The sequence below is a fragment of the Neolamprologus multifasciatus genome, chromosome 7, assembly GCF_963576455.1.
Source record: "Neolamprologus multifasciatus chromosome 7, fNeoMul1.2, whole genome shotgun sequence".
Classification (NCBI taxonomy): Eukaryota; Metazoa; Chordata; class Actinopteri; order Cichliformes; family Cichlidae; genus Neolamprologus; species Neolamprologus multifasciatus.
Window position 1 is genome coordinate 37,322,317 of NC_140445.1, and position 25,445 is coordinate 37,347,761.

The window sequence follows — 25,445 nt, forward strand, 5'->3', positions numbered from 1 at the left end:
AAAAGTATTTTTCTTTATTGTCTGAGCTTAACAAGTGACAGAGGTCTAGATCAAACGTCTCTAGTGTGACAGTCATGTGCTTTATATGCCCCCCATCAATCCCACCCACCTCCTGCAGGCTCTGGTATAGTTCATGTCATGCTTTTTCTTTTAGCATTTATCCTTTGTTATTCACCTACTTGAGTTATCACCTCCTCTACAGTGTTTCAATGTATCCCTTTTTTTTGTTTTAAGTTGCTGTTCTTCTGTTTCCTCATCTTATGTTGGATTTATTGCTGATTATCCAGCTATTTTCTAGTGTGCATGCAAGTAACTTTGATTAAAGTTTGCTTTTGATTTCAAATCTGTCTGAATTGGATTTCTTCATTTGGTGGCCTTAGCTGAATATTTTCTTTCATTCAACCCTAGCCCACTCAGACATTTAATTGCACAGAGATTAGAGTGCAGTTAAATAAATTTTCAAGAAAGTACCGTAGCTGTACAAAGGACTCCATGGTAAGATGGCAGCCACTATTGTGACTTACAGGGAGTCTAATATGTTTTTAATGATTTTACTGTTGCAATACAAAACATGTTAAAATGTTAGTGTATGTACAAGCTTTCAATGCCCAGCTTCACAGTTTTCTATACTCCTGGCTCTGTATAGCAGCGGTTATTGCGTATACACTTATCTTGGCCTTACATCCATGAATTGCACGCAAGCCCCACCCACTTGCTTTACACTTGTGTGTTGTGTGGCAATTGATCAGGGAAAAAAAACTTGGTGGGGGGGCTAAAACAGTTCAGAACATGATTTTTTGTCCAACTCCCATCGTCCTCATCCAGTTGTGGCAGATAGCTGCCGCTCGTGTGTTCCTGTTAAAAGGGAGTTTTTCTTTCCTACTGTCACAAAGTGCTTGCTCACAGATAGTTGGCTGATTGCTGGGGGTTTCTTTCTTTGATTATAGGGTCTTTACCCTAAAATATACACCAGTTTGAGGCAACTATGATTTTGTGCTATATAAATAGAATTCAGTTTAATCGAATTAAATAGAACTAAAAGACAAATAAGCATTATTTTAAACTGCATTATACACAGCTGCTCTAGTAAAATCCAAAAATAAAATATAGCTGGAGCTGAAATGAGCAGAACAGTGCGCTTTAAGCCTTTTATTTTTGAGCAATTATTGTTTGTTAAATGCTTCTCTTTTTGGGGAATCAGGGGACGTCTCTTCTCAACCCACAATTATCCCTTTTTAACCTTTGCCTTTAGAGATTTACGTAAAAAAATGTTTGTTTTCAGGAATAGCACAAGTGGATCAATATATATTAGTGACTGCACATTAGCTATTAGAGAATAAAAGAGCAGAGCCTTCCGTTCACTGCCAGCTCATCCAGCTTATTGCTATTTCACATCTATAAGAGGAAAGACACATGTGGACACTTTTTTTCTCTGTAACTCTGAGCTGCATAAGCAGAAGAAAACAAAGATTCAAGAGCTTTTTTTTTAAAGGGTTCTCTCTCCTTTACATATGAAGGCTCCTCCTGAAATTCTCTGTCAACACAAACCAACACAGTCTCTGGGACCATTGTGTGTTACGGTACATTTCAGGAACAAATACACACACTTTGGAAATGTACGACTCGTGTTTACATGTCAGAACATGCTACTTTATGATCAGATTTGAGGCGTGACACACTGAAGACGCAGACTCTTCTCCTGTTTGTTGTAAACATCATGTGATGTTTGCCGGCGGTGGCCGTTGAGAGTGGAGTGTAAACAGAATATGAATGTGGTGCGAGCACAGAGAAAGACTCAGAGAGGACACCGAGACAAAGACATGAAAGGACAGAGACGAGTAGAGAGGCCCAGCTGGAAGGAGACTGAAAATACCCGAAGGTTAATTTGCAGATTTTCTCCTGAGTCCAACAAACAACAGCTGCTTATGTTTGATTTCAGCTTTCTCTGCTGTAGAAAAATAAGACTAGCTTGTGTTTCATTAGAGGTGCTATTACGGATTCTAATTGTACGGAAAAATCTTGTGGTACTGACAGCATTAAAAGAAACACCTGTTCATCAGCTAGTCTGAAGAAGACCTAATGTCTTCATGTGGCAAGAAAACTTTTCTGTCTGTCACTTCCTAACTTTAGTTCCGTGTGAAAAAAAACAAAGCCCTGCCATTTAACTAAATGAGAATGCCAATTAAGTTGTGCAAAAAGATCATCTGGAAGACAATATAAATGGGCCTTAAACCTGCATTCTTGACCAGCAGGGGTCGACTTCTCTTGTTGCAAAGAATTGCTCTTTGTATAGTAGTCTATAGGGAAAATAGCTCTGAGTTCCCTTACCTTGGTCCAGGTGAGCACTTTAAAACAGGACTGAAAGCTAATTTAAGTAAGCCGCACATGCAAATCCCCCCAAACACTTCCTCTGCCTGAGGCACTGACTTCTTGCTGACTCCTCACAAACACGAGTGGTGCAAAAACAAATTGCTGTAAGAGTCATGTTTAACTGCTCGTGACACAAATGAGTTCACTGTTACTGGCACTGACAGCTTTTTTTTTTTTTAATGTGTGTTTATGTGGGGGTATTTTCGTCCCAGTGGGCGTCATTTGACCACTGACCTAATTCTGGCTCTGGTCACCGCAGGACAAGTTTCACCCTGCAGTCCAGCGCTGTTCCTGAGGTGATGCTGAGAGACTTCATGCACGATAAACTTCCCTACAGATTGTGCTGACTTTAAAGCACAGCAGCAGCCTGATGGGATTCAACTACAAATATAGATTGCTTTCAGTCTTGTATGAAGCCTGGGGGAAGTTTAGCTTTTGCAAAGCTTGATGTGAATATATCTGTATAATTTTAGGGTAAGCCTACATCTGTGAAGCAAACAACAAAGTTTTGAAAGATGCTACAAAGACATTTTACTGTAATTAGAGGAAAATAACAATTTAGAACATTATTTATCGCAAATTATATAAAAGTTTTATCTTGGGAAATAGTTTTGTGATCCTAAGACCTTAGCACAAACAATTAGTTTCTGGTTTTGTGACAGAATTACACACAAATCAGGGCACAATTAATGATGAGAACATTTTGTTTTAGACTTCTAGAAGTTTGTTTTCTGATATGGAATACAGGAAGGTTTCTGCTTGGTTTCAAATTGACACTACCAGCCTTAAAGAACCAGCTTCTCTCCTGAAACAGATGGTCTGGAGCCTTGATTATAACATTAGGAGTGATTCTGGCAACTGAAAGACCTTTTATTTAAATATTTAGCAGAGGTGTAATTCTCAAAAGCCACATTTCAGAGTGGATACCTCAATTTTTCTTTCCACAGTCTATAGTTTTGGTTTTGTTTTGTTAGTGGGGATTGATATTAATAATGAGGGGAAACCATTTTTTACCACAGGCGTGATTCCTCAGATCATGGATTAAAAATTAACTCAGTTTATTTGTAGCTCTCGCTTTACCTGAATGACCCCTGCACATTGTAGCTATCAGCAGACTTGTATGCTTATAACATGGCATTTACAGCTCCGTGTAGATAACTGACATAAGTACGTGGCTAATTTGTACATCATCACATAAGAACATTATTAACAGGCTTTTTCTGCTAAATGCTGCTTACTCTCCACACAGAGAGTGTTTTATCTCTATATTTCACCAGAAAGCTTTTCTAGCATACCGGTAGTTAGGTCAGCTATTTCTCTGTCAGTGAAGAGTCATTATTCAGAACTCTTCTGTTACATATTCTCAGTTTCATCTGTTTTTACAACTAATTTAATCTTGTTGAACCTGAACTTTTTCAGGGGATATCTGAATACACGATGAATTTAAAAATAAATAAAATAAAAACTACAGAAGTCTCTAGACATTCAAATGGTGATTTTCATATTTATCAATATTTACCAATATCAGTTTATCATTTAGCCTTTTAAATATTTTGTCTGTAAACTTTGGGGGGAACGGTTTGCCACAACTGCTGAGTTACAGTCCTAGGATGTTCATAATTACCTCTACACAATTGCTTCACAGTAAAAATTGCTAGCACTGATATGAAATGAATAAAATTTCAGGAAAAAATACATTTTGAAAATAATTGCTTCAAACCAAACAATCAACAGAATCCTTGAGCACCTTCAGTTTGAATGCACGAGCTGCTGAGGAGCAGTCAGACAATAAATACAAATATATTTTATTTATGAAAACCTCCTGACGCAAACAGTCAGCTCAGAAAAACAACAACAACACTGCATTTGATTCTGGAGGTTATCTGTCAATGTAAGAATGCCAACTGTTTTCGCCCTGTTCTGTTTGCTTATTCATTTTTATTTATTTTTTAAATTTCCACAGAGGTGGAACAACTCTTGTTATTTTTTTTTTTCCTTTTTTCCCTAAGGAGCATTGGTAAGTGACACAGTTTTGCTCTTTAATTTTACACAGAAACCTTTGTGTGTTCTTGTTTTTCTATCCAAGTTAGGACGTAAGTTGATATTTGACCAAGTAAGGACTGTCATGCGCCTGGTGGGAAAGGGTCATATAATAATTGTATTTCCTCACCTAGTACACTGAGCTCAGCGTAGGCAGTGATGTTGTGGTTCTTGTTGGAGGCTGTACAGCTGTAACTGCCAGAGTCGTCGTCAGTGACGCTTCTGATGATCAAGTTGCTGCCTGCCAGTAGAGAGTACTTCTTGTTCCTAAAAGGGAGGAAGGAGTTTTTGCATTTCATTATTGCTTCTTTGTTACTTGCATAGAGGAACGATCAGCCTAGCTTTGATACCTAAATAATAAGTTATTTCTATATATACTTGTTGCCCATGCAACTGATCTACACAACTATCTGACCCATTGCTGCAGCTCAGTGCATTTAGGCATGTAGATATGGTCAAGACAATGTGATAAAGTACAAACAGAGCATTGGAAATGGGAAAGAAGGGGATTTAAGTGACTTTGAACTTGGCATGGTTCATTATGCCAGACAGCCTGGTCTGAATATTTCAAAAACCAATAATCTGCTGGGATTTTCCAACACAACCATCTCTACAGTTTACAGAGAATGGTCAATAAAAGAAAAAAATACACATTGAGTAACAATTCTTTAAAAATGATTTGTTAAGGTTGGAGGTCAGAGAAGACTGGCCACATGCTTTCTGCCATGAGCCAGTGTGTGGCTGGCAAACTGTGGACCCAATTGCAGAACACAGGACTAAACATAAAACAGTTTTATTGCTGGACTTTAAGGAGGGCGATACAAAAATACCAAAACTCTCACACAAATCAAAAACTTACTAGTTTCCAATACTGATAATACAGATCACACGCAAGGAGAAGTATGACAACAGCATGACTATGAACAAAAGAAGATGGAAGACTTAAATACACACATGAGGTAAGAACAGAATGGAAACACCTGGAGAACACAGGTGAACAGAATCTACAAACAAACTAAGGGAAGGAAAGCAAAACAAAATACACATGGGACATGAGACCAAATTAGACAGCTCATAGACAGAGACCCAGACTCAAAACATGCAAACTCTATGTAGCAAAAGCATAAACACAGAGACATGACTGAGAGAGGACACAAGAGTCACCTGATAAAACTAACAGTGTCATGGTCCTGGGTCGGTGACCCAGCGCTTTCAGTTTATTATCATTTTCTAGTTTATTATGAGGTTGTTGATTATTACTGTTTGAGTTCTATGTGTTATATTCGGTCTGCCTTTGAGTCTGCGTCTGTGTCTCTGTCTGTCTATCGTGTCACCCCGCCTGTTTGTGAAGCTGTCTGTTTAGTTCTGTGTCTTGTTTGGTTCCTCGTGTCTGAGTTTCCTGTTTTATTGTGAAGGTCTCTGTCTGATGTGAGTATGTTCAGTTTACATTTCCCCTGTCCCGTCAGCCCTGATTCCTCCCAGCTGTGTTGCCCTCCTGTGTGCCATTTCCTGATTACCTGGTGTGTGTATTTATAGTTGGTGTCTGCCTGTGTTTCTCGTCGCGTCGTCTGTGTTCATTTGTGTATCTGCTCCGCGTCTCTCTGCCCCTCGCTCCATGTCCTCCTTTTGTATTAGCTTTTCCAGTTTAGGTTTATGTTCAGTTCTGCCCACACCTTGGTTATTTGTGCACTGTAAATAAAACCCACTTGCACCTCCGCCACTGTCTGCTTTTGGATCCTCCTTCCTCACCTCCACACGACTGCCGCCCCAGCCGTGACAAACAGGACCAGACACCAAGATGGATCCAGCAGCTTTGTCCGGGGAGAGCGACCTCACACGCGCCCTACGCCTGGTGGACTGGGTAACCCACACCTCCAATGCACGAGCGAAGGTTGTGGGGATAAATGCCATTGAGGCTATCCTGGCCGGAAATCCCTATCTCCACCAGGTCCGGGGATTTACTGACTTAATCGCTGATCTGCATAAAGCCCGGGAAGCGGTGCAAGCTTCGGAAGATTCTGCCCCGCAACAACGGACAACGACCGCCACAAAGCAGCCGTCTCAGATTCACCCACCGGAGGTTTCACGGCCCGACCCCCCAGGGGTTTTTCCCTGCCTGTCGGAGCCGTCAGCGGTGGGAAGGAAACATTCGCGCCACCGGCGCTTCACCCCACAGCCGGATTCAGGGACCCCTGTGCGACCAGCTGTGGTGAGTTTTAAGGACGCTGGTGCTTCTGGGACTGTGTTTTCTGGGGCTGTTCATGGGGAGAGTAGAGACAGTTCACGGCGCTTACCTACCTTCGTGGTAACTGACCTCTCACAAGTTGGCATTTTCAAAACATCCAAAACAGTAACTGACTGGGTTTCATCCACTCCACTACCAACTCCAGTCTCACCTCAAACAGTACATCAGCCTTTAGCCAGTTCATTAGCCCAGCCTGCATCTATTCCATTAGCCCGGTCACCCGCTCCCTCCATACTGGAGGCTGTGTCTGTGCCACCCATTTTGAATCCCGTTCCTAGCACCCATTTTAAGCGGAGAGACAAACCCAATAAAACCACTCTAGTTTCTCAGAAACTGGCTAATCTAGAGACTGTTATTCGCCCCAGGGCCTCCCCAGAGGCTGGGTTTCGGCCCCCAGCAGACTCTGGACCCCTGGAGGCTAAGAACCCAGCTGAGGACTGCACCCGGCTGTCGCTGCCTGAGCAGGGTCGGTGCTCCGCGCAGCTGCAGTCTGTTCTGTGCCCGCCAGAGGTCCCCGCACCTACTGGTTCTGTTCTGTGCCCGCCAGAGGCCTGTGTGCCTGCTGGTTCTGTTCTGTCTCTGCCAGAGGTCTCCGCACCTGCTGGTTCTGTTCCGTCTCTGCCAGAGGTCCCCGCACCTGCTGGTTCTGTTCTGTGCCCGCCAGAGGTCCCCGCACCTGCTGGTTCTGTTCTGTGCCCGCCAGAGGTCCCCGCACCTGCTGGTTCTGTTCTGCGCCCGCCAGAGGTCCCCGCACCTGCTGGTTCTGTTCTGTCCCTGCCAGAGGTCTCCGCACCTGCTGGTTCTGTTCTGTCCCTGCCAGGGGTCCCCGCACCTGCTGGTTCTGTCCTGTGTGTGCCAGGGGCTCCAGTGCCCACTGGTTCTGAGACTGTTTTCGCTGGGGGGCCCGAGGAGCCCGTCCAGCCCCAAGACTCGTCAGCTGGAGGGCCCGAGGAGCCCGTCCAGTCCCAAGACTCGTCAGCTGGAGGGCCCGAGGAGCCCGTCCAGCCCCAAGACTCGTCAGCTGGAGGTTCAGGAGAACCTAGCCAGCTTCCTGCTTCGCCAGCTGGAGGGCCCGAGGAGCCCGTCCGGCCTCCTGCTTCGCCAGCTGGGGGGCCCGAGGAGCCCGTCCGGCCTCCTGCTTCGCCAGCTGGGGGGCCCGAGGAGCCCGTCCAGCCACCAGCTGCTCCACCAGCGGCCGCATCCACGCCGCCGCCTGCTGCAGCGCCTCCGTCTCCGGCTTCCACGCTGCCGCCAGCTGCAGCCTCGGAGTCTCCACCCACGCCAGCTGCAGCCTCGGAGTCTCCACCACCATCATCCACGCCGTCGCCTGGTCCGGCTTCACCACCATCAACTTCGCCGTCGCCTGGTCCGGCTTCACCACCATCAACTTCGCCGTCGCCTGGTCTGGCTTCACCACCATCAACTTCGCCGTCGCCTGGTCCGGCCTCTGCCTCATCTGCTTCGTCTGGTCCTGGTCCAGCTCCGTCTTTGTCTTCGTCTGGTCCTGGTCCAGCTCCGCCTTCGTCTGGTCCAGCTCCGCCTTCGTTTGGTCCAGCTCCAGCTCCGCCTTCGTCTGGTCCAGGTCCTGGTCCTGCTCTGCCTTCGTCTGGTCCTGGTCCGCCTTCGCCTTTGTCTGGTCCGGTCTCAGCTCCACCCACGCCGTCGCCTGGTCCAGCGTCAGGGTCTCCACCCACGCCGTCGCCTGGTCCAGCGTCAGGGTCTCCACCCACGCCGTCGCCTGGTCCAGCGTCAGTGTCTCCACCCACGCCGTCGCCTGGTCCAGCGTCAGTGTCTCCACCCACGCTGTCGCCTGGTCCAGCCTCTGCTTCAGCTTCCGTCTCGTCTGGTCCAGCCTCTGCCTCAGCTTCCGTCTCGTCTGGTGCTGCGAAGGCCACGCAGCCTTCAGGTCCCCAACTGCCGCCTCAACACCGTCGGTCATCTGCCAGGCCGCATGTTGGGCATCTTCGTCACCGTGGCCGGCCCCCGGACTTGCTTTCACGCCGCCGTCACCGTCCGCACGGTCGGCAGCTTTGTCACTGTGGCCGGCCCCCGGACGTGCATTCCCGCCGCCGTCGCCGTCCGCACAGTCGGCCCCCAGAACTGCTTCCTCGCCGCCGTCGCCGTCCACACGGTCGGCCCCCAGAACTGCTTCCTCGCCGCCGTCGCCATCCGCACGGTCGGCCCCCAGAACTGCTTCCTCGCCGCCGTCGCCGTCTGCGTGGCCGGCCTCCGGACCTGCCCCACTGCCACTGCCATTCGCATGGTCGGCCTCCGGAACTGAACTGTTTTGGCCTCCTGCGCTGTCGGCCCCCTACACTTGGCCATCTGGGCCTTTTGGTCTCTGTCCCTCCGTCCTGGACCCCCTCCGCCCGCCCTGGTCGGGTTGTTTTCTGTTTTGTTTTGGTCGGTTTTTGTGTTTCTGCTGGGCTGTCTGGAGCCAGCCCTTGAGGGGGGGGTACTGTCATGGTCCTGGGTCGGTGACCCAGCGCTTTCAGTTTATTATCATTTTCTAGTTTATTATGAGGTTGTTGATTATTACTGTTTGAGTTCTATGTGTTATATTCGGTCTGCCTTTGAGTCTGCGTCTGTGTCTCTGTCTGTCTATCGTGTCACCCCGCCTGTTTGTGAAGCTGTCTGTTTAGTTCTGTGTCTTGTTTGGTTCCTCGTGTCTGAGTTTCCTGTTTTATTGTGAAGGTCTCTGTCTGATGTGAGTATGTTCAGTTTACATTTCCCCTGTCCCGTCAAGCCCTGATTCCTCCCAGCTGTGTTGCCCTCCTGTGTGCCATTTCCTGATTACCTGGTGTGTGTATTTATAGTTGGTGTCTGCCTGTGTTTCTCGTCGCGTCGTCTGTGTTCATTTGTGTATCTGCTCCGCGTCTCTCTGCCCTTCGCTCCATGTCCTCCTTTTGTATTAGCTTTTCCAGTTTAGGTTTATGTTCAGTTCTGCCCACACCTTGGTTATTTGTGCACTGTAAATAAAACCCACTTGCACCTCCGCCACTGTCTGCTTTTGGATCCTCCTTCCTCACCTCCACACGACTGCCGCCCCAGCCGTGACAAACAGGACCAGACAACCACAGAGACAGCGAGAAAGAGAAACATGATGGGGACCACAAATGATGATAACCAAACATTACAAAACTAAGATCATTTATATCCTTTTCATCACATCCAAGTTCTTAAATAATCAGCCTCCATCCTATCTTTAAGATTTCATACTACCTATAAAACCCCAACAGACTGCGGGCTTGTTTGTGGTTCCTATAGTATTTAAAAATCCGTGTTGGGACTAACGCGTTATTAAGTAACGCATTACAGTAACTACGTTATTATTGTGGTAACGAGCACGGTAAGTAGTTATTATGCCAAAATCAGGAACGCGTTAGTCGTTACTGGGATTTAGATAGGCTCGTTACTCGTTACTTCGTGTGGTGGCTATCGCGGAGCTTCCACAGATTCAGTAACATTAGCAAGTGGTGGAGGCAGCAGGTGGGGAGGGAAAGGGGACGCAGAAGGAAAAGAGACCCGAGGCGGCCGCCGGTCCAAGTGTGAACCGAACTTCAGGTAAGAAGTTATGACCTGCAGGCTATCTGGGTCAGATATAAACCAAGTTTAGGTGGAGTTTATTTTCGTTATTCTGACTTTTTCCGTACTGCGTACTAGCTAGCATGACGGAGTTTCTATACAGCTGGGTGGGTGCTATGATGTTAATGATGTTGAACTTTATTTTGTTCATAAGTTATTAGAGTTGCCAACCGTCCCGTCTGGTATTCAGAGAAAATATTACGCGTTTCTTATTGAGGTGAAAAGGAACAGTTTGTCCCGTAATTCAGCTACAATGAAAAAGGCACAAAGCTGGAGTTATTCTGTGTCTTTGCTGCACAGCTGCCTCTTCTTCTTTCATTCTCTCTCCCTCCCTCTCCTGTTTCTACTTCAATCATGGAAACTGATCAATGATCAGCTGATTGGCTCTCTTGTTTGTTTATTGCCCACTTTGCGCCAGAAAGAGGAAACCAGCGGATGTCACGTTAAACAACAGCAGCACGTTTAAGCTTGATCAGCTGTTGTTAGAATTTATTTAATATTAATTTCTACTATCAGCTGATGTTTGCTGGAGCCACAGCTGCAAAAAAGCTACTGGTCATGATGTCTGTTTGGTTATCTGGTGAGAGGGAAACATGAAACCAGGAGATGTCCTTACTGAATCATCAGAGCTGAACAGGAGAAACAGGTTTACCTTTTAGGTGACATGAATGAGTTGAAGGGAAGTTATGAACTGTTTCTGAGAGACAGATAACCCCAGGATCCTTTTTTAGGTACAGTGGGGCAAAAAAGTATTTAGTCAGCCACCGATTGTGCAAGTTCCCCCACTTAAAATGATGACAGAGGTCAGTAATTTGCACCAGAGGTACACTTCAACTGTGAGAGACAGAATGTGAAAAAAAAAATCCATGAATTCACATGGTAGGATTTGTAAAGAATTTATTCGTAAATCAGGGTGGAAAATAAGTATTTGGTCAATAACAAAAATACAACTCAATACTTTGTAACATAACCTTTGTTGGCAATAACAGAGGTCAAACGTTTACTATAGGTCTTTACCAGGTTTGCACACACAGTAGCTGGTATTTTGGCCCATTCCTCCATGCAGATCTTCTCAAGAGCAGTGATGTTTTGGGGCTGTCGCCGAGCAACACGGACTTTCAACTCCCGCCACAGATTTTCTATGGGGTTGAGGTCTGGAGACTGGCTAGGCCACTCCAGGACTTTCAAATGCTTCTTACGGAGCCACTCCTTTGTTGCCCGGGCGGTGTGTTTTGGATCATTGTCATGTTGGAAGACCCAGCCTCATTTCATCTTCAAAGTTCTCACTGATGGAAGGAGGTTTTGGCTCAAAATCTCACGATACTTGGCCCCATTCATTCTGTCCTTAACACGGATCAGTCGTCCTGTCCCCTTGGCAGAAAAACAGCCCCATAGCATGATGTTTCCACCCCCATGCTTCACAGTAGGTATGGTGTTCTTGGGATGCAACTCAGTATTCTTCTTCCTCCAAACGCGACGAGTTGAGTTTATACCAAAAAGTTCTACTTTGGTTTCATCTGACCACATGACATTCTCCCAATCCTCTGCTGTATCATCCATGTGCTCTCTGGCAAACTTCAGACGGGCCTGGACATGCACTGGCTTCAGCAGCGGAACACGTCTGGCACTGCGGGATTTGATTCCCTGCCGTTGTAGTGTGTTACTGATGGTGACCTTTGTTACTTTGGTCCCAGCTCTCTGCAGGTCATTCACCAGGTCCCCCCGTGTGGTTCTGGGATCTTTGCTCACCGTTCTCATGATCATTTTGACCTCACGGGATGAGATCTTGCGTGGAGCCCCAGATCGAGGGAGATTATCAGTGGTCTTGTATGTCTTCCATTTTCTGATGATTGCTCCCACAGTTGATTTTTTCACACCAAGCTGCTTGCCTATTGTAGATTCACTCTTCCCAGTCTGGTGCAGGTCTACAATTCTTTTCCTGGTGTCCTTCGAAAGCTCTTTGGTCTTGGCCATGGCGGAGTTTGGAGTCTGACTGGTTGAGGCTGTGGACAGGTGTCTTTTATACAGATGATGAGGTCAAACAGGTGCCATTCATACAGGTAACGAGTGGGGGACAGAAAAGCTTCTTACAGAAGACGTTACAGGTCTGTGAGAGCCAGGGATTTTCCTTGTTTGAGGTGACCAAATACTTATTTTCCACCCTGATTTACGAATAAATTCTTTACAAATCCTACCATGTGAATTCATGGATTTTTTTTTCACATTCTGTCTCTCACAGTTGAAGTGTACCTCTGGTGCAAATTACTGACCTCTGTCATCATTTTAAGTGGGGGAACTTGCACAATCGGTGGCTGACTAAATACTTTTTTGCCCCACTGTAGCTGACAGCTGGTTACTGTGCAGGTGCGGATCTAGCAAAGTTTTGCCAGGGGGGCCAGGTAGGGCATTAACAGGGAGAGGGGGGCACAAAGAAATACTTTTCTTTCTTATTCTCATTTAAAATGTCTTGCTTTTAAAAAATAATTATCTGAATCTTACAACAATGATTGATAGATTGATGCATATATACCATCAAGACAGTGTACATCACTGTCACAACAGCGTTTGTTTTCATTCAAAGGCTTTATGATTTTTCCTATAATGGTGGGCCGGTCTCTAGTCAAAATGCCCGGGCCAATTTTTTGTCCCAGTCCAGCCCTGTATGCAGCTCATCTGCAGTGTGGTGTTACCTACATCTTCCTATTCAGAAGGCAGAATTTCCGAGTTCTAAGTACAATCAAAGCACCACGATTGCAGTTTTTGTGTTGGATGTAAAAGGCGCACATGACGCTGTGACGTAGGCTAGAATCATGGCAGCAGTCAATGACGGTCCAGGCGTGGGATTTCTCTCGTGGAAATATGCACATTAACTTTTCCTTTCTATTGGTAGGTGGCACAGTGCACTTGTGGCAAGTAAGCAAGCTAGAAGACTGGCAAAGTTATGGAAGCAACACATTAACAAGAGAATTCTGAGTAAAACCAAAGTTACTTTCCCTAGTAACTCGTTACTTTGAAAGTAACGAGTAACTTGAAGTAACTGAGTTACTTTTGATAGAAGTAACTAGTAATGTAACTAAGTTACTATTTTAAAGTAACTTACCCAACACTGTTAAAAATACAATGGGAGGCAGATCCTTCAGCTTTCATGTTTCTCTTCTGTGGAACAAGCTTCCTGTTTGGATTTGGGGAAACGTCACCCTCTCTACTTTTAAGATAAGGCTTAAAACTTTCCTTTTTGATAAAGCATATTGTTAGGGCTATATGAACCAGGTGACTCTGAATCCTCCCTTAGTTATGCGGCAATAGCTCTAAACTACTGGGGGCATCTTCACTCACCTTTTTCATTCACTATATGTTCTCCATACACCTCACCTGGAGCCACAACATCATCACCCTAGTAAAGAAGGCCCAGCAATACCTAACCTGCACGAGAAGCTGTGTCATGGTTTTTGAGTTGGTTTGGACTTTTCTTATCCTCTGGAATAAAGAGATGGTTGTGTTCAGTTTTTAAGAGCCTCTGAGTTTTAGTTACTTGTGTTCTAGCTTTTGGTTATTGCTTGCTTTCATGCCTGTTCCCTTTTTTGTGTCCAGTCTGTGTTTTGTCTCTTCTGTCTGTTGTGTGCTTTCATGTCTGATTATTCGCTGTCCTAATGTAGAGCTCATGTCTGTCTCAGTGTGCATGTCACTTCCGGTTTTATTTTGACAGTTCCTCATCCCATGTGTGTTTGTTCAGTTTTGCTTCCCCTCTTTCATTAGTTGGATTTGTTGCAGCTGTGTCTCCACCCGTTTCCTATCCTCTCATCTGTATTTACGTCCTCATTGTTCCTCTGTTCCATTTTTGTTTCGCCTCATGTCTGTGTTAGTCTGCAGTTTCTGTGATTGTGCATTTTGGTTTTCTGAAGCTCCAGCAATATAAGCTGTTCGAGTTCAGTTTCCATCTCCATCTGCAAACTGCCAGCCACACATGAATGCATGGCAAGCTGCTCCAGGCCTTCTACCTCTCCTCAGTGGACAGTAAGCTCTCCTACTGCCTGGGTGTTTGGTACGCAGGTACGCTACTGAGAAAAGGAAGGCTGTGCAGAGGGAAATTAATACTGCCAAAAAAATCATTGACTGCCATCCCTGGATGCCATTGTCAGATCCTCCTGTCTCAGAAAAATCAAGGCCATCACAGGTGACCAATTGCCGCCCCCCTCCCCGGTTTGACCCAATGCCCTCTGGACCGACTCAGGTCGACCAGGTCCCACACGATCAGACTCACAAACAGCTTCATTCATCCTCTTGGCCAGGACAGCAAACAAACAAACCCCACCAAGCCATGAGCCATGGTCTGAGCAACCCTCATCACTCAGACCACTCGCACACAGACTGTACTCAGACCAAACCCTTTGCACTACTTTCAAGCACTTTGCGACGTGTCCTCTAATGTGCCTTTTACATTGTGTGTCTTCTTCCTGTTTTGTATATATTCCTCTTGCTTGTATGTACTCTCCTGGTCTGTTATTTATTCTTGCTGTCTTAATATTTATATTTATTCCTGGACCGTTTGTGTGGAACACCCAAATTTTTGTTGTACAATGACAATAAAACCCTATTCTATTGTCTATACACCACTCTGCATTTAATGATTAGTCATCATTAATCTCTGGCTCACTTCCAAAGCATGTCTTGGTCCTGTCCTCCTCCCCCCCACCCAAACCGGTTGTGGTAGATGGCCTGAGTGTGGTTATTCTGGAGGTTTCTTCCTTTTAAAAGCTTTTCCTCCCCATTGTCACCAAAGTGCTTGCTCATATGGGTTCCTATAATTGTGCTGAGTAAAAGTTAGGCATGCTACTACAAACTAGACACAGACCAAAGGTAAACCAAAACAGAGACAAGGACTGACTACACACACAGAGATGAGACAAAGAGTGGGTGAAGAAGAAGAATTAAGGAATATGAATATAAATAAAACTTCTTCTTGTTCTTACTGTTATCTCTTCCAATTTGTTTGGTGAAATTTCTAGGAGCCAAGTTGGGCAAGTAGGGTCAGTGAAGACTGCCCCACAGGTTGTTTACAAAAGGTTGTTTCAGGTTATTTATTTTTACATAAAAAGTCCAAAACTCTAGTTTTACTACAGCATGTCTATTGGTCATACTAAAAAAAGGTAATTCAGTGTATTAGTGACTCGCTAATATGTTGTAATAACTCTTTTCCGCAAAGCAATGAAAAAATATAATGCTATGAATGCGCAAAATCATTCAAACATTTACCACCAGGGCATAGCAATCACTGGGCCATACTGGGATCAGTGTGGGTAAAATCAGATGTGTGATGTTGGTGGTTTAAACATGGATTAACACAGTAAAGCAGACAGACCAGCTCTGAATCAGTTCCTCTCCTCTCCTCCACTGGATGCTCGGAGTCGGGTAACCAGAGGCTGAACACTCAAGCACCGCATCCGATCCCAGCAGAGCTGTTACTCGGGTCGGGCTCTGAAGGAACTGGAGGTTCCTGCTGACCCCAGGTTCTGAAAGAGAAAAGATAAGTTGTTTTTCCTTCAACCTTTGAAACCATATTTTTGTGCAATGTACCAGTGGATAAACTGAATTCCAACGACAGAAGACTCCTGTATATCCTTCTGGCCGCAAGTAAAAAGCCTCTTACGAGAAGATGGCTTAAACCTGACCCACCAATGATAGAAGACTGGATACATTCTGTACAAGAGAGCTATACGATGGAAAAAGTGTCATTTTCTCTTAAACTTCAGAGGGATACCTTCTACGGAATATGGTCTAAATGGACAGACTATGTTAAGCATAACATAGTCATAATCACATGAGGTGTGATTTTGTATATGATGTTACAACCCTGAGTACTACGTAAACCTACCTACCCTGCTGCCTCCTAACCCTATTTTTTTTTCTTCTTCTTTTCTTTTCTCTTCTTTTTCGGTCTTCTTTATTTTTCAATTATAAGTTAAAATGTGACAGCAAAGAAAGTGTAAAAAGGAAACTACTGTTATGTTCAACAGCTGTCCCAATAAAAGAGATAATAATAAAAAAAAGAAAAGGAGAAAAAGAGAGGGTAAAGGTCAAACATAGTCTAATACATTCTAAGACACACACAATTTGGCCACGTGTCATTTTATAAGGATGCCGTGTGAAAACAATAGCAACCACCTGCTTGTTAACCAGTCAGCCAAAAGAGCATTTTTAGCATTCATTGTGTTCTATTTTTTCACAAAGGTAGTGAAGGAGGATTCTGCACAAAACTGGGTAAATAATTTCCTTACAGTAATTTTGTGCATGGATGGATCATGGGTGGTTGTGTTGAACCAGAAAAGGGTGAATTATTGGCTTCCATAAGTGGGCAGGAAATAAAATAATCTATCCCCTCTCTTCTGCTTTTCTTTTCAGAGTCACGGGGTGGAGGGGCTGGAGCCTATCACAGCTGTCTTAGAGTGAGAGGCAGGGTAGACCCTTGACAGGTTGCCAGTCTGCCGTACAGCTATGGGCAATTTAGAGTTTCCAATTAACCTATCCCCACTAACTGCATGTCTTTGGATTGTGGGATGAAGCCAGAGTACCCGGAGAGAACCCGCGCAAACACGGGGAGAACATGCAAATTCCACACAGAAAGACCCCGACGTGATGGTGGAATTGAACTCAGGACCTTCTTGCTGCAAGGCAACAGTGCTAACCAACATGCTGCCCTGGCAATGAAACAAATGCCCTCATTTTCATCGTATTAGCATGTAAACCATTGGAGCTTTTTAAACTATGATAGATGCATTATTTAGAAAGTTTTTCATGTTTATAAGATTGCTGATTGATGTGACTGCTGTCCTTGGTCCTGCAAGATTAGCTGGTTCTGAGGACAGATGTGAACAGCTAATCGGTAATCATTTACATGCCAATGAGTAACCAGCTTATTGAGAAAAATGTGTCAGTAAAGGTAAGCTCTAAAAAGCATAAGCTAAAGTCAGAGGTTCTGCTTTTGTTTCTTTCTTTGCTCTTGGGAGGAGTTCCTTGAATGACATCTCAGCTGAGGACCTGACACTAATTAGAAAGCAACTATTGGATTTCTCCAAGGTTGAATACACCTAGCATCTGTATGGAGAGGTACAAAAAACAAGCTTAAATAAAAAGCTTTTTTCGGTTGTATTCCTACCTGTAAACACAACACAAGAAAAAGGAAAATGGTTCTTGGTTGGAAATATAAAAGGTCTCAGTTAGGCTGATGCAATAAAATGGTTTCTTCAAAGACATCTGAATCATCTGAAAAGTTTTTTTTTTCTTGCTTTCCACGGTGATAAGTCCCTGCAAGGGATTCCTTAAAACATACAAGGTTTCCTAAAATCTTTTAGTTTATGCTATGAGACTAGGCTTAATTTAAAAAAAAAAAAAAAAAAAAAGCTTGTAAATAACTGTCAGGTAAGCATCTGTATGCAGAAAGTCTGTACAAGATCATTTAGTTTAGTGGAAAAAATCAACAATTTAGATGAAAAAGATTGAATGTGTTATGAGAAATCATCTCTCGTTTCTCACCTAATTCTGCTTCCACATTGACATTTCTCTCTTTGAAGCCTAACCTTGATGAGCTCATGCAGTTTTCCACCAAGCTGATTTGAAACCCAGATACATCTCCAAGAAAACAGTGTGAATGTGCTCCTTTGATGGACAAACCAGAAGAAGTCACGTTGTGTTTCATCCACTGGCAAAGGCGTTTAGTGGTCTGATATCAAACACAAGCTTTCATCTAAGAAAACCTAAGGGCCTGAAGGAACACACACACACACACGTACACACATGACATCTATACTGGGTCAGGCTTGTGTTCATCCTCAGGCAACCCCTCAGGGTGAAAGAAAATCTGACTCAGAGTGACTAGACCCAGAACCAGACTATTTCCTTTAGTAGACAGGAAGTTACATCATTATCATAATCACCATCATCCGCCAGTGGCACTGACACACACCAATATGCACCTCTAACGTGAAATATTTTGTAATCATCTTTTACTCCTTATCTTTGAATAGGCATGAAGTTATTTCACATCTGCTGCTCGTCGTGAAATAAGAAACAGTCGAGCCGTTTCCTCGTGAAAGTGAATTAAGGCGATCAGAGCATGAATTTTCTAAGATTCACAAGTTTTTCAAACTTGTGTGACCCTTTGCAGATTACAGCTCATTCTAGCTTGACTTTATAAACTATACCGTATCTACAGCTTAAATTCATTTAATAATTAAGACCCTTTCTTTGGTACATTTTGCTTGTAGGTCAGATCTCTTACTTCCAGAACTGCCTTAAAGTCTAAATAAGGTGCCCTGGAAACATTCGTCAGAGATGGTTGATGGTGCTCACCTGGCACCAAGTACCACCATATTTTTAAATTCACTAAAATCAGCCTTTCTTTTCTCATTGCCCTCAATACCCAACCAGCCTGTTAAAAAGGCTGCTTTTCCTTCCAAGTATCACCAAGAGCAGGGATGTCACTTTGATCTTAAGAGCGCCAAACCAGTGGAACTGCCCTTTATGTCAATGTATAGAAGTTAAATTACACATTTAATGTCAAAATTAAAAAAAAAAAACTTCTGAAGTAAATCTGTTCATCTGTCAGCATGACTCTTCTATTGTAAGAAATGTATAAAAAGACAGAAAACATGCCGTCAGCTCATTGTGCAGACTCTCCTGTCCCGTTCTAAAACTGAAAACTTTTGTTTATTAGTGGATTGTGTTAATGTGAATCCCACATTTCTATTGTAGTTAGTGAAAAACAGGAACTTTGTGTAATTTAATTGTTCACCTGTTTCTTATTTACTTTAGTGTAGCATGAACAGCCATGAGGGAGGTCTTTATGAGTCGGAAATGGTGTAAAACTTATGAAAATACAGTTTTACATACAGAATTACATAATTTATACACTGTGTGCTTCTTTAGAATAATACAGGGTATTTACCTTACAATACAAAGCACCTTGAGGTGACTGACCTGACCTGACCTGAACCCAGATTCAGCTGATACAAAAACTGCCTCAATAACAGTTTAAGTAACACAACAAACTGCCCGTTTGTCTACCCGTTTACATATTTACATATTTAATTCAGCAAGTGTTCCCTGCACTAGGATCCCATCTGTGAGGTTCAAAAGTATACACATGGATAATAACTAAGATGTAAAGCTGTGCAACTTCATGATTTTGAAAAAAAACAACAAAAGAAAACAAAAGAATCGGAAACGTAAAACAAGCATCATCAGCAGAAAACCGTGCGGTGAACACGAGCAAAGAAAAGAAGAAGCAGCGGGAGAAACGTCCACGCAGCAGATTTTCTTTTTGTGTGTGCTGGTCGCAGAGGCGAGTAAAGAGCGAGGGATCACGGAGATAATCACTGAGCATAAGCGTTGATCCTTTAATATTTTCACAGGCACGTCGCCCAAGGAGGCTGTCAGCAAATCAGATGAAACACTGACACACCTCGCATCACAACGAGGAGGACACACGTGCAGTCACGAGCTATTCGCTGCATGCAGACAAAGACACACAACACCTTTGAGGAACGACGGCAAATATATTCAGCGCTGTTCTCCTCTGAAATGTTGAAACAAAGATAAACTGTCCCTTTAATGCGTTTTCGAAACTAAAAGTCATCCTTTTCCCAGACCTTCAGCTCAGTTCACTGCACAAACACACTCAGAGTTATTATTTGTACCCAACAGGCCAAGAGGCGTGTTCTCACATCATGTTATTACCATGTTCTCGTCTCACAGCCTTGTTTCTTCTTTAGTTTTTATGCTGCACCAAACTAATAAAGGTAATAAATCACAGACTTTTAGAAAAGTAAATTTAATATATATAATCCTTTTATTTTTATGTGTTTATTTGCATTTAAGGAGGACTTTTAATTCACAAACCAGAAAAATCTGGGACTGTGTGGATTTTCCCAGTTTGGTGTAGTCGGTAGCTTTCGGTACTCCTCCTACCCACTTGTGATTGTGCACTGAGTTATAACAAAGGTTTCAGCCACATCACCAACCAACCACTTAAGTGTATGGTTAGGATTTAGCCAAGAACAAAATATGCATAGTTTCAGAAACTAGAAAATCTCATCTTTAAAGTGATAAATATGAACACAGCCTGACCCTAAACAGGTAAGTTTTTAGGGTCAGTAAATGTGGTAAGAGATCAAAATCAAGGCACTACTTTGTTCACTGTTTCCGAACAAATCCTATTTCCATGGTAAGTGGATTAATCCCGGTCCTGTCTGGATTCTGATAGGATTTAACCTGCTGAATTTATTTTTGTTCATCGGGACTTCCAGGCTTAATTTTTAACCTTTAGTGTATCTCACAGGAGGATGTAAGAGGACATTTTTGGCTCGCTGCGATCCTGCCTTCTGTTCTTCTGTCCTTTCGTAACTCGGGTTCATCTGAAGGTAAAATAAAGCACCAGCAGTTTGAGTTTAGCAAATTAAGGTAGGCTTCCTGTAAGAAATTTCCATACTTGAATTTCCAAGTGTTTTCTTGCTGCAGTGGAGTCTGAGAGACAGAGTTTGAAAACGACTCTCAGAAACGTATTTTTTTGTCCTGTGTCACGGAAAATTGAAAAGCTGGCCTGGCTCAATGGGAGGATCCATAGTATCATGTTTTGTCTTTATGTAATGTTTTAATACTAGATGTACTGGACTTTACTGTAAGTTATCTTATGTGGAATTTTCTGAATGTATTCTGTGGACAGTGGTAATTAGAAAATGTTGCTTGTCTACACTTGTTGTTGTTGTTGTTTCTTAAAAGTGATGCAAATTGCTGTTGCGTTCTGTATTATTGTTTTGACCCCTTTGCAAAGGCAAATTTAAACCTCACAAAGACGACATGTGTAGATCATTTGTTTTAAATTTCTATAACACCACAGAGGTACAGTCTGAATGGATGCACCCCATGAGGCTAACTGCATATTGAGCCACAAGGTAATTATGTGTAACTATTTAATCTTTCATGGCTTGCATATGTTCCTCAGCAGTAAAAAAAGGCATATTTATGCTGTTTCTTATATCAACGCAGAGCTGCAGAGAATAGTGCTTCCATGTCACAGATTTGGGATTTGAATCTTACTGGTTGGCTTTCTCCAGGTTCCTCCCATGTGGCACCTGTCATTTAGGTTAATTGATTAAATTAACCTAAATGACAGGTTAAAAGATTCTAAATTGACTGTAGGCGCAGATGTGAGTCTGATAAAACCTTTGAGTGGTCAGTGACACTAGACAGCAAATGAAACTTTTAAGAGCTCTGTGCTGTGTTAAGGTGCAAAATTGTCATCAATTCAAAGCTGGTAGAAACAACACGGGCACAAATCCTTGCCATCAAGGATATGATCGCATAATGATCGTATCTTAGAGGGTACCTGTCCAGCAGAAGGTGTTTTATTTTGAAAAACATATTTTCCTAAGAGTCTATTGTGGGCTTTGTCCACCTACTTTTATATTAGAATCATGTTGGAAGGGGTTCATAGAATATGTTCTCATCCCAAGGTGGCAAATACAGTGGGGCAAAAAAGTATTTAGTCAGCCACCGATTGTGCAAGTTCCCCCACTTAAAATGATGACAGAGGTCAGTAATTTGCACCAGAGGTACACTTCAACTGTGAGAGACAGAATGTGAAAAAAAAATCCATGAATTCACATGGTAGGATTTGTAAAGAATTTATTCGTAAATCAGGGTGGAAAATAAGTATTTGGTCACCTCAAACAAGGAAAATCCCTGGCTCTCACAGACCTGTAACGTCTTCTGTAAGAAGCTTTTCTGTCCCCCACTCGTTACCTGTATGAATGGCACCTGTTTGACCTCATCATCTGTATAAAAGACACCTGTCCACAGCCTCAACCAGTCAGACTCCAAACTCCGCCATGGCCAAGACCAAAGAGCTTTCGAAGGACACCAGGAAAAGAATTGTAGACCTGCACCAGACTGGGAAGAGTGAATCTACAATAGGCAAGCAGCTTGGTGTGAAAAAATCAACTGTGGGAGCAATCATCAGAAAATGGAAGACATACAAGACCACTGATAATCTCCCTCGATCTGGGGCTCCACGCAAGATCTCATCCCGTGGGGTCAAAATGATCATGAGAACGGTGAGCAAAGATCCCAGAACCACACGGGGGGACCTGGCGAATGACCTGCAGAGAGCTAGGACCAAAGTAACAAAGGTCACCATCAGTAACACACTACAACGGCAGGGAATCAAATCCCGCAGTGCCAGACGTGTTCCGCTGCTGAAGCCAGTGCATGTCCAGGCCCGTCTGAAGTTTGCCAGAGAGCACATGGATGATACAGCAGAGGATTGGGAGAATGTCGTGTGGTCAGATGAAACCAAAGTAGAACTTTTTGGTATAAACTCAACTCGTCGTGTTTGGAGGAAGAAGAATACTGAGTTGCATCCCAAGAACACCATACCCACTGTGAAGCATGGGGGTGGAAACATCATGCTATGGGGCTGTTTTTCTGCCAAGGGGACAGGATGACTGATCCGTGTTAAGGACAGAATGAATGGGGCCAAGTATCGTGAGATTTTGAGCCAAAACCTCCTTCCATCAGTGAGAACTTTGAAGATGAAACGAGGCTGGGTCTTCCAACATGACAATGATCCAAAACACACCGCCCGGGCAACAAAGGAGTGGCTCCGTAAGAAGCATTTGAAAGTCCTGGAGTGGCCTAGCCAGTCTCCAGACCTCAACCCCATAGAAAATCTGTGGCGGGAGTTGAAAGTCCGTGTTGCTCGGCGACAGCCCCAAAACATCACTGCTCTTGAGAAGATCTGCATGGAGGAATGGGCCAAAATACCAGCTACTGTGTGTGCAAACCTGGTAAAGACCTAGAGTAAACGTTTGACCTCTGTTATTGCCAACAAAGGTTATGTTACAAAGTATTGAGTTGTATTTTTGTTATTGACCAAATACTTATTTTCCACCCTGATTTACGAATAAATGCTTTACAAATCCTACCATGTGAATTCATGGATTTTTTTTTCACATTCTGTCTCTCACAGTTGAAGTGTACCTCTGGTGCAAATTACTGACCTTCAATTCAATTCAATTTTATTTATATAGCGCCAAATCACAACAAATGTCGCCTCAAGGCGCTTCATAGATACAGAGAAAAGCCCAACAATCATATGACCCCCTATGAGCAAGCACTTTGGCGACAGTGGGAAGGAAAAACTCCCTTTTAACAGGAAGAAACCTCCGGCAGAACCAGGCTCAGGGAGGGGCGGCCATCTGCTGCGACCGGTTGGGGTGAGAGAAGGAAGACAGGATAAAAGACATGCTGTGGAAGAGAGACAGAGATTAATAACAGATACGATTCAATACAGAGAGGTCTGTTAACACATAGTGAGTGAGAAAGGTGACTGGAAAGGAAAAACTCAATGCATCATGGGAATCCCCCGGCAGCCTACATCTATTGCAGCATAACTAAGGGAGGATTCAGGGTCACCTGGTCCAGCCCTAACTATGTGCTTTAGCAAAAAGGAAAGTTTTAAGCCTAATCTTAAAAGTAGAGATAGTGTCTGTCTCCCGAATCCAAACTGGAAGCTGGTTCCACAGAAGAGGGGCCTGAAAACTGAAGGCTCTCCCTCCCATTCTACTTTTAAATACTCTAGGAACAACAAGTAGGCCTGCAGAGCGAGAGCGAAGTGCTCTAATAGGGTGATATGGTACTACAAGGTCATTAAGATAAGATGGGGCCTGATTATTTAAGACCTTGTATGTGAGGAGCAGGATTTTGAATTCAATTCTGGATTTAACAGGAAGCCAGTGAAGGGAAGCCAAAACAGGAGAAATATGCTCTCTCTTTCTAGTCCCTGTCAGTACTCTTGCTGCAGCATTTTGGATTAACTGAAGGCTTTTCAGTGAGTTTTTTGGACATCCTGATAATAATGAATTGCAGTAGTCCAGCCTGGAAGTAATAAATGCATGAACTAGTTTTTCAGCGTCACTCTGAGACAGGATATTTCTAATTTTAGAGATGTTGCGCAAATGGAAGAACGCAGTCTTACATATTTGTTTAATATGTGCGTTGAAGGACATATCCTGGTCAAAAATGACTCCAAGGTTCCTCACAGTGTTACTGGAGGCCAAGGTAATGCCATCCAGAGTAAGAATCTGGTTAGATACCATATTTCTAAGCTTTTCAGCGCTGAGTACAATGACCTCAGTTTTATCTGAGTTAAGAAGCAGAAAGTTAGTGGCCATCCAAGTCTTTATGTCTTTAAGACATTCCTGCAGTTTAACTAATTGGTGTGTGTTATCTGGCTTCATGGACAGATAGAGCTGGGTGTCATCTGCATAGCAGTGAAAATGTATGCTATGTCTTCTAATGATGCTGCCTAGGGGAAGCATGTATAATGTAAACAGAATTGGTCCTAGCACTGAACCCTGTGGAACTCCATAATTAACCTCAGTGTGTGAAGAGGACTCTCCATTTACATGCACAAATTGGAGTCTATTAGATAGATATGATACAAACCACTGCAGTGCAATACCTGTAATACCTACAGCATGTTCTAATCGCTCTAATAGGATATTATGGTCAACAGTATCGAATGCTGCACTAAGGTCAAGAAGGACAAGCACAGAGATGAGTCCACTGTCAGAGGCCATAAGAAGATCATTTGTAACCTTCAATAAAGCTGTTTCTGTGCTGTGATGAACTCTGAAACCTGACTGAAACTCTTCAAATAAACCATTCCTCTGCAGATGATCTGTTAGCTGTTTGACAACTACTCTTTCAAGGATTTTTGATATGAAAGGAAGGTTGGAGATTGGCCTATAATTAGCTAAGACTGCTGGGTCTAGAGATGACTTTTTGAGTAAAGGTTTAACTGCAGCCACCTTGAAGGCCTGTGGTACATAGCCGATTATTAGAGATAGGTTGATCATATATAAGATCGAAGAATTAATCAATGGCAGGACTTCTTTGAGCAGTTTTGTAGGAATGGGGTCTAAAAGACACGTTGATGGTTTGGAGGAAGTAATTATTGAAGTTAACTCAGAAAGATCAATTGGAGAAAAACAGTCTAACTTAACATCAATGAAACTAAGAGTAGCTGTAGATAATATTACATCTGTGGGATGATTATTGGTAATTTTTTCTCTAATGATAAAAATTTTATTTGTGAAGAAGTTCATGAAGTCATCACTAGTTAACGTTAAAGGGATGGTTGGCTCAAAAG

General features: G+C 43.5%; 1 protein-coding gene across 4 annotated transcripts in view; it reads right to left on the reverse strand.

Moving 5' to 3' along the window:
• Positions 1–25,445, reverse strand: part of dcc (DCC netrin 1 receptor) — a 389,213-nt gene that overhangs the window by 221,686 nt on the left and 142,082 nt on the right. For all 4 annotated transcript variants that reach the window (XM_085168991.1, XM_085168990.1, XM_085168994.1 and 1 more), the window contains exons 4-5: positions 15,600–15,750; positions 4,541–4,677 (exon numbers count right to left, since the gene is read on the reverse strand). In XM_085168991.1, coding sequence (XP_085025117.1) covers positions 4,541–4,677; positions 15,600–15,750 — 288 coding nt within the window. The remainder of the gene's footprint in view (positions 1–4,540; positions 4,678–15,599; positions 15,751–25,445) is intronic.